The sequence below is a fragment of the Mytilus galloprovincialis genome, chromosome 3, assembly GCF_965363235.1.
Source record: "Mytilus galloprovincialis chromosome 3, xbMytGall1.hap1.1, whole genome shotgun sequence".
In the NCBI taxonomy this organism is placed as follows: Eukaryota; Metazoa; Mollusca; class Bivalvia; order Mytilida; family Mytilidae; genus Mytilus; species Mytilus galloprovincialis.
Window position 1 is genome coordinate 65,458,084 of NC_134840.1, and position 15,726 is coordinate 65,473,809.

At 32.8% G+C, this 15,726-nt stretch overlaps 1 protein-coding gene across 1 annotated transcript in view; it reads left to right on the forward strand.

Moving 5' to 3' along the window:
• Positions 1–15,726, forward strand: part of LOC143066761 (uncharacterized) — a 54,106-nt gene that overhangs the window by 14,405 nt on the left and 23,975 nt on the right. Inside the window, exons 7-9 of the mRNA XM_076239572.1 lie at positions 3,683–3,730; positions 8,748–9,071; positions 10,802–11,158. Of these exons, the coding sequence (XP_076095687.1) occupies positions 3,683–3,730; positions 8,748–9,071; positions 10,802–11,158 (729 nt within the window). The remainder of the gene's footprint in view (positions 1–3,682; positions 3,731–8,747; positions 9,072–10,801; positions 11,159–15,726) is intronic.

Sequence of the window (15,726 nt, forward strand, 5' to 3'; positions counted from 1 at the left end):
AAGATCGTAAGATGATGTCTAAGTAATCAATCTTCAACAATGAGTAAACCCATACCACATACAATCTACAAATGCCCTCATATTATAAATATAAAACAATTAAAAAAACAAAAGATATTGGTTTGATTTATATTATGTTCAAAACAAAAAAACGAAAAACAAATATGATATACAACAACGGACAGCCACTCAAATGTAAGCTCCTGACCTAAGGCATGCACATGCAGAATGAAGTAGGGTTTATAAGACAGTGCATGGTGAACACCAAAATTAAAAGCAAATATAAAAATTAGTTGATAACGCTTCACTCATTAGATCGACACAAACAACACCAAAATAATATAAACCAATAAAAAGACACACGAAACAAAGAACCGATCTGAGATAAATCTCAGTTACTAAAAGCGTATTTATAGCCAATATCAAATTATATAAAAGTCATACAATCAAAACTATAATATCAAGCAGTATGCATCATGTATATGGATTTGTGTAAATCGTCATTATAGGCGAGCGCCGATTTGAGAAAAAGCCTTTCGTTAAGGTTTTTAATGCACCTATCTAACACACAGCTATTTTTTGTATCAATTGAAAGCAAAACGTCTAGAGCATACGATTTGGGTGGTCGTCAAAGTTCACTATGGTCACGTTTCTTGCAAATTTCACGAGAACACAGACATATCGAAATACTTTGGATAATACGGTGACATTTAACATTGAACATATCGGCATTGTTGTAAATATATTATTCATTTTGATCTAAGATAGCTTTGACTACATTCTAAAAAGACATCGAATAGAAAAAAAGATGATTTTAAGAAAAAATAGTTATTTCAGAGGCATCTGTCAGACCAACCCTAAAATGTAAAAAAATACCATATTTTTTAAGATTGTCAGTGTCAATGACATATTTAAACTCTCATATGTTTTGTTTTTATAAATGCCATATATCTTGAAAAGATTGCGACACACATCGAAGCTCAATGATGGATAATAAATGTTTGACGACTTTTCTAAAATCTGCATTATTAAACGGTATTCCGGATCTGTATATCGTGTTTATCCCAGACGCTCAAAATTTATTTAAATCGAGTATCTAATATGTACAAATGACATTTGAGTTGCCAAAACACAAGTCGTGTTTTAACATATTACTAAATAAATATTCGTATATGTGTTACCGAAAGACCATTTTAAGCATTACTAACGATATTGGCATGTGATATGTAAGCAACACGTTACAGACTGCATTTTCCAGAATAGTATATTCTTAAATATTATCATAATTACTCATCATGCATGAGTGTCTGAGTCCTGTGAAATGTGCGCCATCTCCATTGAAGCGCGGTCGCATGTCCATAAATTGGCAACGCTGTATAATATGTCAAAATATTACACAAGAGACTCTCAGTATGACAACTGATAGAGGTTTTACAGCCTTAATGATTGCTGTAAGGCAAAGACAAGATGAAAGTGTTTAGGTTGTTTTTGAGTGAGGTTGATACATTAGAGGCATTGTTGGTTTAACATGGAGGAATGCTTAAATTGATAATAAGGAATCTTACAAGGCATGTGCTTAGTCGGATAACATCGGCAATGAGAGCACGTGCGTGTATTGTCCAGGTTGATGACCAATGTCACGAGAAAGAAAACCCAGCTGCAATGAAAAGACATGAAAAACATGCACAAGATCTAATTGTATATATAACGGAAAATATAACAAATCCATTTGACGTTGATAATTACCCCGTCAGCTTATTAACATTTCAACTGGTCTCCATGCAAGTCACGACATTGAAGATTCACTGTTAAAATCAGTTGAAACTTAAAGAACTAAAATGAATGTATTTGTTGAGTCATCTCCATCAACAGACAAGGCACGTAGCTTTTACCATCCCAACCAAAGATCAGGACTGAAGACCTTTGAAGATATGAACCCAAAGTACAACTAAAATGCACATCTGGGCAAGTTGGAAAAGGTCATTTGAAATCCGAGCTTGTGTTTAGACGTGCACTATCTCTAACTAAATGTAGAGATGACGTATCTGTGGAAACTGTTTTGTCCTATCAAATTTGTCCAATTCCCACTACATTATTTCATGACAATGGAACTATGAGGATGACAATTAAGTCTGATCTTGACCATGAATTGAAAAACTAAGAAGGATCAGTCCTTAACATTCCTCCATTTGACCACAGCTCTACCTTACTAATAAGAGATGGCAAGAGCTCATTTCAGTCATTTGATGTTAAAAGGATGTCCACATTTGGAGACATGACCAAATCTTACATTATGCAGGTACAATGATGCTTCCGATTCACAGACACGGTTGTTTCACTATGACACTGAACATTCCATACAATCAGCAGAGCGACATAGACGATCGGCAACAAGAACTACGGAAAACATTTATCATATCGACGAAGGCCGAACTGTTCTGGACTGGAAAAAATTTCTATCAAGCAACAAAAACAAAACAAAAAATTTCCTTGGTGATTATCTGAGCAGCAATTTGTCAGATATGTTCCAGGAGGAAAATAAATGTTTAGTTCTTGCCGGTGTATTTTCCAATCCAGAAATAGTGCGACAACTCTCTGATGAGCATGTTATCGTTCTCCCAGACCTTTTCTGTTCGCACGAAGAAGCAGACACAAGAATCTTGCTTCATGTTATATACTCTGATAAAATCTATCAGCAGTTGAATATAAGGGGACGAATCATAGTCAAGTGTTCCGATGCAGATGTTCTTGTGCTATGTTTTAATTATTTCAAGGTTCTAGTGTATACTTAACAAATGTGGATTTTGACGGGGTCAACTAATTCTCTAAGGGACTGTAGAAGGTACATACCAATCCATGAGTTGAGTAAATATCTTTCACCTTTACTAGCTTACATTCTTCCTGCAGTTCATGCTTTAACTGGTTGTGATATCACTTCCGCTATATTTGGGTTTGGTAAAAAGACTGTATTCAGGTTGATAAGAAAAATTAAGTTTACAAATCTCCAAAACTTGATTTTTCCACATCGTTGTCAGCAACCAGAGAGCTTTTTTCAAGCTTTTATGACCCAAAAGACAAATTCGCTTCATCACATGTTGACTTAAACAAGGTACGTGTTAAACTTGCAATATGCAAAGACACAAGTTTGTTGCGATTGCCACCAGGCGAACCTGGATTCAAAGAACATGTTTTGCGGTCATGTCTTCAAACGAAAATTTGGATGTACTCACATCTCGATCACCCGAATCCTTTGTTTCATTATGAATACGGATGGAAATCGAGCTCCCATAGCCCGGATTCAGTCTACTTTTTAGGCATGATGACGTCCGATTTCCTGCAAGATTTAATATGCTCTTGTAAGGGGAAATATATATGTAGCAAGTCATGTATTTGCCGAGAGCAGCAGATGTCTTGCACTGAGCTTTGTCCGTTTTAGGAATATTCAAAGTATTCACACTATTGTATCGATATACGCGAAATTTATGTAATAACGATGTTATCATAATACTTGTTAAATACCAACGCTGGTTCAATTTTAAGTCTGTAAAAAAATATTAAAACATATGATTGTGATAAGGTAATACATTTATTATGCACTGACAAATAAGATGTTTTTTTTTATCCTAATTTTTATAAAACCAATAAAATGTTATTAAATTGTTTTTGAATCGGTTTGTTTCAGACTTTAGCACAAGTTCTACATCACCGGCAACACCATCCCCTGCTTCTTGTGAGTATTTTTACTTTTATAACAGTTTTTATGTCCCACCTACGATAGTAGAGGGGCATTATGTTTTCTGGTATGTGAGTCCGTTCGTTTGTTCGTCTGTCCGTCCGTTCGTCCCACTGCAGGTAACGTTTTTGTTCAAGGTATTTTTTGATGAAGTTGAAGTCCTATCAACTTGAAACTAAGTACACATGTTCCCTGTGGTATGATCTTTCTAATTTCAATGCCAAATAAGAGGTTTTATCCCAATTTTCATAGAAAATGATAGTGCGAGTGGGGCATCCATGTACTTGGTACACATTCTTTAAACTTTTTTAACTACAATTAATTTCATAAAATTTACCAAGATACGAATCAACAGAAAATGGTCAAATCATGCACTACAAATGGCAATTCAACAAATATGATATATCTACCATTATATAAATCAACGATACGATATGTCTGCACCCCCACTCACTATATTAACAGATTTATTTTGATTTTTTTTTTGTGAGAGTTCTTTTGCTCTCAACTCAATAAGTTTTCTTTTTACTATATCAAAGACTCGTACACTTGTTTGATTTTTTTCCATTTCGAATAGACGTCTAGTATCACCGTCTGATTTGGTGACTGTGTCCTTATCCATATTTTGATATGTTTACTGAATGAAGATTTGAATGGCGAGTGATACATGCATAACAGGATAAGCTGTGACTGTGGTAGCAACCTGTCTCACATTTTTAGGAGTTCATGCGATTCCCTCAGTTTTCGACTCTTTCTTTGAGATGTCTTCTAAATCGATTAATATGATTTAAAAATCGATGATCTACGTGCTTGTAGTGTTATTTTTCTGGCAAAATAGTATCGTAAATCATTGAGGAATCTAATACTAGTGATAGAAACAAACGTCTGAATACATTAAGTGTTTCAAATATACGAAGAAGTTATTCGCGGTCAATCAAAACCAATAAGAGTTTATAACAAACACATAACCCCCGTACATGTATGTTAACGGTTAGTTACAATGACACTTTAGAGCAATCCCCAGCCGAATTGTTTTGTTTTAATTCGGTAGTTTAGCGAATGTTTCCCCCATTCTCTAGGTCAAATATACTTTATATTTCGAAAACATCTTAATTTTCGTTCTGTTTTTAATATATGATTTGTCTCAGCACGTAACATACAAAACAATTATGAAAGTCAGGTAATGTCAACAATTTTGGGAATTGATAACGTCGCCAGCACGTCGTCGATAGATAGCAATGATTGATATGAACAGAGCATTTATGGGAATTTTTCAATGAAAACGTGAATTCTTTTCCCAGCCACTTTGAAAAAAATGTGTAAGTAATTTTTTGTGCATTCAGTGCTTTGAATTAGGTTTAACATTTTTAAGCAAAGAAACAGTCTATTTTGAGAGGGATTTATAAGATATTGATTCGTGAATGATCCAAAATAACCAAAATAGACCGCCTGCTCAAAATTCACACTCTAAAATATTGTAAAAAAAAGAAGAAATAAATGTTATTTTTACTTAAGATAAGTTCTTTAATAATTTAAAAGTATGTTTAGACATATTAGAGCCAACATATTTTAATAAACAGCTTTTGACACAGGATTTTTAATTTTAGAAGGTGTGTCTCTGACAAAATGTCAATTACGAAACGAAGTCATCAAATTTTGCTAAAAAACAGTTTTATAAAATCAATGTAATTTTGTTTGCCAGAGATATAAACATAAAGGTCTTACAAAAGAAGTGATCCTTTTAAAACGGCAGTTAAATTGTTGGTCAAAAACATTGAGCACATCAAATGGACCAGAGTTATACCGTATTTTTGTGAATATCCACTACGAAACGGGTCTAATCTCCTTTAGTATTTGAAATTATGAAAAAAATATCAGTGTACAGCTTAATGCGTGCTTTGATGAATACAATCAGTCTTGTTACTATTGCAATATAGGGATTGTGGGTAAAAATAAATCATGTGAATATGCCCACTTCGAAACGGTCACCTACGAAAAAAGTATGGGAGATAAATGTTTCGTAGAGGACAATACCACTACCATACAGTCTTTTTTACTCTTTTTTCAATTATATTCGTGCAAAACAAATTACAAGGGTTAGTTTCATGTACTTTTCAGTATTTGTTTATTTACATAGAATATGGTTGATGTCAACTACGATTTTTTTGTCCACTACGAAACGGTTTTGTCAACTACCAAACGCATCAAAATGTCCACTTCGTAACATGAGTTTTACCTTTATATGTGAAATACTGTCTAATCTTTCTCGATAAAAAATGGTTCTTCAATTAAGAAAAAAATGAGATCTTTCTGGTATACAAAGTAAAACAAACTGCAATGTCTGTAGAAGACATTTACAATTGCAATAAGATGGGTGTTTAGAAGCAGTTTCGTAGTGGACAAATATCCCCTACGTAACAGTATATAAACTATGAAGATAATATCATGTTTAAGAGTATTTAAGACTGCACTTTTGGTTTACAAACATGTATATAATAGAGGTATTCAAAGTATTTCTTGAAATAAAATTTAGACAAGTTGATTTTCCTTTTTTTTTAGGTCTGAAATTCACGTTTTTATTGAAAAATACCCATATATGGAGTTAATTTTTTATATTTATACGACGTTTCATTTATTTCCATCAGTTGCTGCTTACAATTTATGAAGTAACTACATTCCCGTTTCCTTTTCACGAATGTGACCTACCGAATTAGACGTTTTGTTGTGTCTTGTGTACTATTATTTGTGGTGCTGCTTGTCTTCTTCTATTTTAGCCAGAGCTAATATAATATGAATATGACCTACTTAATTAGACACAGAACCAGGGTTTTAATTACATGAGAAATACAACGTAGCAGGGTTTATTTACTCTTCTGGATCACCTAAGATCACACCAGGTTTTTAGTGGGGCTCGTGTTGCTCAGTCTTATTTTTTGTTTGTTTTTTGTTTTGTCTTGTGTACTGTTGCTTGTCTTTTTGTCATTCTTCTTTTTGTTTTGCCATGACATTGTCTGATTTGTTCCGAGCGTCACTGATGAGTCTTATTTCTGGCGTATTTAATTATAAGCCTGAAACCTTTGATTGTCATTCAACTTAAAGTTTAATGTCCTTTTGATATTTATCGTCTCGATTTATGTTGACAAGAATACAAATTCTTACAATAGCGGAACGGAAGTAAAATCACAAAAATACCGTACTCCGAGGAAAATTCAAAACGGAAGTCCCTTATTAATGGTAAAATCAAAAGGTCAAACACATTAATCGAATGGATAACAACTGTCTTATTACTGAATTCTTGTTTAGAAATTGATGTGGATAAAACCTGGTTTCAAGCTAGTTAAACTGTCACTCGTATGCCAGTCGCATTAACTCCCACCATATTGAGAATGATGTGTGAACAAAACAAACAGACATAATAGTCTGTGTCGTAGTTCTCTTATATTTGATACGTTTTCCTCAGTTTTAGTTTGTAACCCGGATTTGTTTTTTCTCTATCGATTTATGAATTTTGAACAGCGTTATACTACTGTTGCCTTTGATTATAATAGGTAAAAATGTCAAAAATAAGGAGCTGCTGTCAATATTGTGTTAAAATGTTAATTACTATATAAACAACAACAAACTTAACAAGGAAGCACAACAGAACATTAGAAATTGACTATGAAGGTCGGTTGAAAACAAAACTTTACGAAAAAACGAGATGATTCCAGCTTCCCAATTGTTAATTTTTCATTTTTATGTAGCAACATTCCAGCAGCGCCTTCATACGGAGTATATACATTCCAATTGATACTATATTCCATCACTTGTATTTCCGATAATGATTTTCTTGATAGATGGTTGCTGCTCACAAAAAGTTATAACACCAAGAGTTCCAAATGATGAAGTTGAAATTATCCTTTCGTTAATTTATACAGACGCCATCACGAGTTGAGATGATATCGGATATGTTTCTTACGCCGTAAATACAATCACAACTACCGAACTAGACTGTTTACTGGGTTTGTAATAACATGAACAACACGACGGGTGCCACATATGAAGCAGGATTTGCTTACCCTTCCAGAGCACCTGTGATCACCCCCATTTTTTGACTAGGTTGGCGTTGTTCAGTCTTAAGTTTTCTATGTTGTTTCTTGTGTACAATTATTTGTCTGTTTGTCTTTTTCATCTTTAGCCATGGGGTTGTTAGTTTTTTTCTCGATTTATGAGTTTGATTGTTCCTCTGGTATGTTTCGCCACTTTTACATCTTCTTTTCAGTATCTGAGGTAACTCCTATTCATATGAAAATAAGAATACGTTTGTAAGAAGAGGTGCACAGTTTGTTCCCATAGGAATGTCGGAATTTGTTGAAAAAGTCTAACGCCGAATTCAACAAATATGGTGTCAATCAAAAACTTAAGCATACTGATCACTTGTTCCTGTGTGTAGCATATATTACCGTTATGTTCACTTTTAACAAAATATGCCGTATTGTATACCAATGTAATACATTTACTAAATTATAATACTGGTTCCTTAGATAACTATTGTTAGGTTTGCTACCATGTTCAAGTGGAAAATCCTTGAGGATTATTTCTTATAGACGATTTTTCAATTTTACATGGGGAAAGGGGGTATACAGTGTCGAAAAATTCAAAGTTTTGATAGATTAATTTCAGAGAAATATCGAGCTTTGACATTATTCAGATTTTTAGAATCCACATATGGTTATTACCAATACTCTTCTACTACTTTGCTACTACTGATTTATTCCTAATTCATTTACAAGACACTCGTCATACATGAAATAGACTCATCATTCATAAATGTGAATATGTATGATTTATAGTTCATATGCTATGAACTGAACTTGACATGAAAGTTATCAAAGAGGCAAAGCACTTGATGTTATCTGACATTATCAACCACTCAATAATTTATGTAAATGGCAACGTTTCATTGTAACTGGTATTTTCCTTACAATAATGCAATTACAATGTTTTATTCATTTACTTTCATGATCTTTTTAAGATATCGTGTGTACTGATATCGTTGCATTAAGAAATTCCGAAACAGCTGTGATTAGATGCTATCTCAACGATACTGCTACATTTACGGTTTTCAACGTAACTTACAAGAGATTAGGAAAATCAGATGTTCAGCATATAGCATTAATTGATGAAAATAATAATATACATATGTTTGCAATGGAAGATATTGTAGATATTAGTATGTCGAATTATATTATTTATATAAAAATATTGAATTCATCCTGTGAAAATGAGGGGACATTTGCTGTCGTTACAAATATCAATGGGGAGTCAGTAATGGATCAAGGAAAATTTAGCATTATAAGTGAGTATGATGTCTTGAATGTTTTAAATAAGTAAAATTTGCTTTTGGTCATAATCCTATTAAAGGGTGTTTTTTTTTCGAGCATATATGGACAATGAAGATCGTTTATAATCAAAGGCCTTTTGATAATCTGATGTTGTTTTGTGTTTACTAATTGATGTTATTGTAACGTTTTTGGATTAACGTAACTCCTGTATTTTTTAAGTCATTTAACAATTAAGGTAATCTTAGATTCATGTATTCAATCTTATAGTTACTTTGTAAGGAATGATACATTGAACGGTATTTGAAACATTGTCTTATACAAATTTGTTATGTATTATCTGCATACGACTGAAGTTGTTTTTGCCTTTGTTTTGAAAATGCACACCATTAAGGGGTTTTTGACTCAACTATTAAAAGGGACCTCGGGTGACCGAGTGCTCTAAGTAGTCGAACTACTGTATGGCTTGCATGTTTACACTGAGATTGTGAATTCGAACCCAGCACGTAGCATGTGTTTGTGAATCCAATTTTAATTGACTAGTGTTATCAGTTTTCTTACCGAATAGTGTTGAAAATGGCGTTTACACTAATCAATCAAATATGTAAAATCATTTCGATAACGAATGAAAAAGTTCAACTGGAGTTAAACAAAGAGAAATCAGTCAACCATTTAAAAGAAATTCATAAGAGTTTTTTTTTGCACAAATTTAATAGTACTTACTACTAGAGGTGTTTACTTAACCATTGACATGATTACCATTTATAGTACATTGACATGCGTGTGTAGGTAAATATAGTTTCTTTGGTTAGCATGCTAGTAAGTTGAAGCATGAAATCTTTTTTAGCTAAGGTAGTACAATCCTTTGGGCGGAGTCAATAGGCAGGTAAAAGAAATCAAGGGTCAATAACTAGTGTAAACTAATTCACAAGCATGCTGTTGGTGTGTTTAATCTGTCAATTTTTTGCCTTCAGAATTGTATAATATGTGGATAGGCAGGTGTTGTAAAATATTTTATTGATGTTTTTTCACGATAAACATTTTGTTAACTATTTATAATGTCAGTCCATCATAATATCATTAATTCAGTTCAAAATTAAATAGTTCGCCTTCTTATATAAAAGAAACCAAGAAAAAATAAATGAGGTAATTGATTGAAATAACACAGTCAAATCGCCTACACCTACATAATAGTTATAAATTAAGTTTATAATTGACAATAGATTTAAAATTAGGATTGCACATATTTCTTAAAATTGACGAGTAAAACTGGTTTCGCAATGTCTAGATATTGCCTAAACTTTTAACTTTTGTGGTGCTTATTCTTTAGTTGTCTATGTTGTGTCATGTGTACAATTAATATTGTTTGTCTGTTTGTCTTTTTCAATTTAGCCATGGCGTTATTGGTTTATTTTCGATTTATGAGTTTGACTGTCCCTGTGGTATCTTTCGTCCCTCTTTTGAACTCCACCAAAAAGGATTGTAGTACCTCAACTTATAATGATTTAATGGTTCAGCTAGCAAACAAGGTACCCAGAAACACTGCATTTGCCTTACACTCAAGCAAGTGTGCTGTAAGGATTTCACTCTCATACCATTTAATGATTTAAAACCTCATTGCATATGAAGGATTCTTAGACAATACGTTGTTCAACAGTCTAATCGTTTTCTGCTTCATTTTTTTAAGAAAATGATTATTTCGCCTTTCTTTGTTTGTAAATAATTGTGTAACTTGTTTTTAACTTAGGTAAACCAAATGGAGATGCAGACTTGCAACTACATCCTGATCAAATAGCAGGACTCTTGAACTATAGAAATTGGTTACTTCATACTTGCATAATAAACGTTGGATATCCACCAGGTGATATTAGTATTGAAATGATGAAACAAAATGAAACGGAATTTACTAAGTTGAATGTAATCTTTCACACTACAAATGACGATACTGACAATGTGACATGTTCTATAACCCGAACAGTTGCATTTGGGTTTTTGTTTACAGCTGATATGGACAAGGCTACGATCCGGTGTAGTGTTACCAATGATTTCGATACCGAAGATTCTTTTGTTTTCTCAAACAATGATACAGTTTCTCTTATTCCAAGTAAGTTGACATATTAACAGAGAACAGAGTATGTAAAAATTAAATGATTCCACGATGCTTTCATTATGCCATTTTTTTTTCATTCTATGCAAAATCATTCGTAACGAGTGATGATTTAACTGTTATTCCAAAGCTAGAAATGAACACGGCAGATGAAACAATGATAACGTCACAGGTATTTTGAAATGTCTGAAAATAGAAATATTACAATTTCAATAGCTTGTGAAGCATTGGTCAAAAGACCAATTAAAAGAAATTTTTCTTGTCTGGCGTATTGAAGATTTCTAAAACGTCATTTATGCGTTTATGTCGTGACAAAATAAATTGTAGTTCAAATGAACTTCTAAGATTTGCATCTTGTCTATCACTTGCGGTGTCAACTTAGTGGCAGGTTTCCAAATTGACAAGATACCAAACCAAGTTCATAAACTGAAAAAAGACAAACGAGCTCAACATCAAGTGGACAATCATATATATTAAGAATAGAATAAGGGCATAAAACACATGTCCCACTGCACAGAAAACATTATAAAATAACTTGACATGAGAAACTCGAAAACAAAACTATAATAAACCTGATAGTGAGCGTTTTTTTTAATTTCATTAATACCGTGTTGCTAAAATGATTACTAGTATTCTTTGATTAGTCAAAAATATGGAAATTAAGACATATTTATGATTATTTCAAAATACGTTTTATCTATAGTTCTACTCTCCACATTCACAAATAGTCATCAAGGTTAATAATCCATCTGACAAATGTCATTAAATCTGTTATGTCTCTACATGTTCTATTTATAACCTTTGACCTATCAGATGTAACTTGTAAGCCCAAATCAATGCTGTAACAATAAAATATTACTCTGGTAAATCGGATGACTCATGAACTATATAAACTGAGTGCCAATGAAAACGCAACAATTTTGTTTTTCAAAAAAATCTTATAATTTGTATTTTATTTATATTAGAACTTTGTAAAGTTGGTTGAAAATGACTTTTAAGACAATTTTCGACAACTTTACGGATGAGTGATTTTTGGAACAAATGCGAAGTAAGGGTTGACCGCTTTTTAACAAACTCACCATTTTCACGATTTTTTTATTTAAAGCTTGGCTAATATCTTGGATTTTCCCGCCATTATTGTTAGGAAACTGCGATTCACATCTGAGTAAATGCCAGGACTTTCTGACAGTTTTGGGCATTATTAAATGACGCCATTCACAGCATACAATAACTGAAGTTGTAGCCTCTACAATAATCCAATTCATCCACAAATCCAAACTTTAACATATCCAATATCGACTCTGATGGCTTTCCAAAGGACACGAGAGTTCAATGGTGGTCATGGTAGAACCTTTGAAACAATGTCAGTCAAGTACCATTTGCGCAGAAATTGTGTAAGAGCACCACAGTCTTTCCTTAGTGACACCTAAACGACCGTCTGGCGTAAACATCCAATCGTTATGGACCAAAAACCGTCAGTGGGGGTTACATATCCATTTGGCACCTGCCTTGGCCAAAAGTCATGCTTTTCGCAGGATTTTGGTCTGATCGAGCAAATTTTGCATCAGATTTGACAGAATTTGGACAATGACAGCCACCACCAATACCATAAAGTCAGCTTGAGTTCGCTTTGCTGGACAAATGGTTAAATGTCGTTACATATCACAGAAACGATGTTCTACAATTTTAATTCTTTTAATAACGTCTTGTCTTTTTCTTTTGTTTTGGGAAAGAAAAAAAATGTTATTATGACTAAAAATGTGAAAAAGTAAGAAATATATATGTCTTTACACTTTATCGTTTTACTTTGATAGAAATACTTGTTTTATAGTGTGTGCTTTACAATCATTTAAGCGACGAAAGTGTTGAAGCATAGTTTAATTTACGTTTTAACTTATTCTTATAATGATGGTCCAGATAGGAAAATTATTGAATGTCCCTCTAATATATTTCGGTCATCTTTTGTTGAGAAGGCAAGTATTAAAGACAAAATGAAAATGATATGATCCATTCTTTACCAACACTATCGATCAGGAAATAGACGGGAAGTAACTCATGTGTTCCCCGGCATAAATAAAACATGATGATCGTATCATATATATATTGCAATTTTATAGCATTTTTTTAAAAAGACTTTTTGTTATTATAATGTAAACTAAATAAGAAGATATTTGGAATTTTAAAAGACATGACAAACTGATCTTTTACTTTAAGATAGACTTAATAATTTGGAATAATTGTATACCAAAATATGCTTGTGTAGATTGGGGGAAAACATAATAAATAAACTCAGTAGGAACAGAGGAGCGTTTCAAACGCTTGAAAGTTCTTATATTGTTATTTTCATTTGTGTTCTCTCTTATTAGGTCTTTCCACCTTTCCGTGGAAAGACCTATTGCTGTTGTTCTGATTATTATTATTAGGTATTTCCACTTTGCCGTGGAAAGACCTATAGGTTTTGTTCTGATTATTATTATTATTATTATTATTATTAGGTCTTTCCACCTTTCCGTGGAAAGACCTATAGGTTTTGTTCTGATTATTATTAAGTCTTTCCACTTTTCTGTGGAAAGACTTATTGTTTTTCTTCTGATTATTAAGTCTTTCCACTTTTCTGTGGAAAGACTTATTGTTTTTCTTCTGATTATTATTTTTTTTTTTTTCTTCCGCCAAAATTTGTTCTTGCGATAAATGTTTGTTTCGCAATATGTCGCTTAGATATTTCTCATATGGTATTGTATAGTTTATGCGCTTTTAAATTTCACCCTGCTAAGGCGAACCATTTTCTATGTAAGAGTTATCTCCCATTTCACTGTTTATCCTCTGTGTGCATCTCCTCCGTAACAAAAAAAGATAGCGACAAAATTCTTTTTACAACTTGTTTGTTACATCCTCAGTAATTTTTGGCGTATTTGGATCGAAGCGATTCGATGAAATTTTATAGGAGTTATCTACCTTTACAAAATAAATTTGTCGGTAACTTTATTTAACTCATAAACAGTTAACCGTATAACCCTGGAATGTTTTTATTTGAGTCCCCTAGGTCCTAACTTAGAAAATGAGGTCAAGGTCAAAGGTCAAGGTCAAGTTCTCAATTTTGACTTTTGCTTGTTTTTGCATTTTCTCCGACACTTTGAGAGATACATATAAAAGAACCAGTTCAAAATATCAGCTTTATTGTAATGAAGATATGCTACATTTAGTCTTATACAATTAAATGGCATCTTATAGGAGTTGGTGCCCCTGAAATGTCTTGATATGAAGTTATTTGATTATAACTTCAATTAAGTTCATTATAATGACATTTGACCTTATACAAAAAGTTAAGTGACAAATGACCTTGAAAAATGACTACCGGAAGTGACCTTTAGGAAACCGGAAGTAGCTATTTTTGCAATTTTTTCACATAAAAGTACTCAGAATCCATATTATTTGTCATATAGATACATGAACAGATTACTGAAGACTAAAAATAACTTCCAACAAACCGGAAGTGGCCAATTATCTCCCATTCTACATACAAAAGTATAGAGAAACTATATTTTGGGAATCAGTGTGAAAGAAGCTATCATATGAGACCGGATGTGACATTCATTTCACCGGAAGTAGCATATTATTTCCCTTATATCACTCAAAAAGATAATTAAACCATCATTTTTCGCATCAGTATAAAGAAACTACCTTCTTATCCAAATTACTTTGGTGTGGAAAGACTTTCAATTGTTCTCTGAACAATTGGTTTTTAATTATTATTTTTTTTTTTCCGCCACATTCTGAAATTTTTGTTTTGCAATATGTCGCTTAGATATTTTTTATATTGTATCGTATAGTTTACACGGTTTTAAATCTCACCCTGCTAAGACGAACAATTTTCTTTGTAAGAGTTATCTCCCTATTCACTGTTTATCATCTGTGTGCATCTCCTTTGTAACAGAAAAAGATAGCGACAAAATTCCTTTTACAAATTGTTCGTTACATCCTCAGGAATTTTTGGCTAATTAAAATCGAAGCGATTCGATGACATTTTATAGGAGTTATCTACCTTTACAAAATAAATTTGTCGGTATGTTTTTTGAACTCATAAACAGTTAACCGTATAACCCTGGAATGTTTTTATTTGGGGCCCCTAGGTCCTAACTTAGAAAATGAGGTCAAGGTCAAAGGTCAAGGTCAAGTTCTCAATTGTGACTTTTGCTTGTTTTTGCATTTTCTCCGACACTTTGAAAGATACATATAAAAGAACAAGTGCAAAATGTCTGCTTTATTGTAATGAAGATATGCTACATTTAGTCTTATACAATTTAATGGCATCTTATAGGAGTTGGTGCCCCTGAAATGTCATGATATGAGGTTATTTGATTATAACTTCAACTAAGTTCATTATAAAGGCATTTGACCTTTTACAAAAGGTTAGGTGACAAATGACCTTGAAAAATGACTACCGGAAGTGACCTTGAGAAAACCGGAAGTAGCCTTTTTTTGCAATTTTTACATTTAAAAGTACTCAGAATCCATATATTTTGTCATATAGATACATAAACTGATTACTGACGACTAAAAACGAC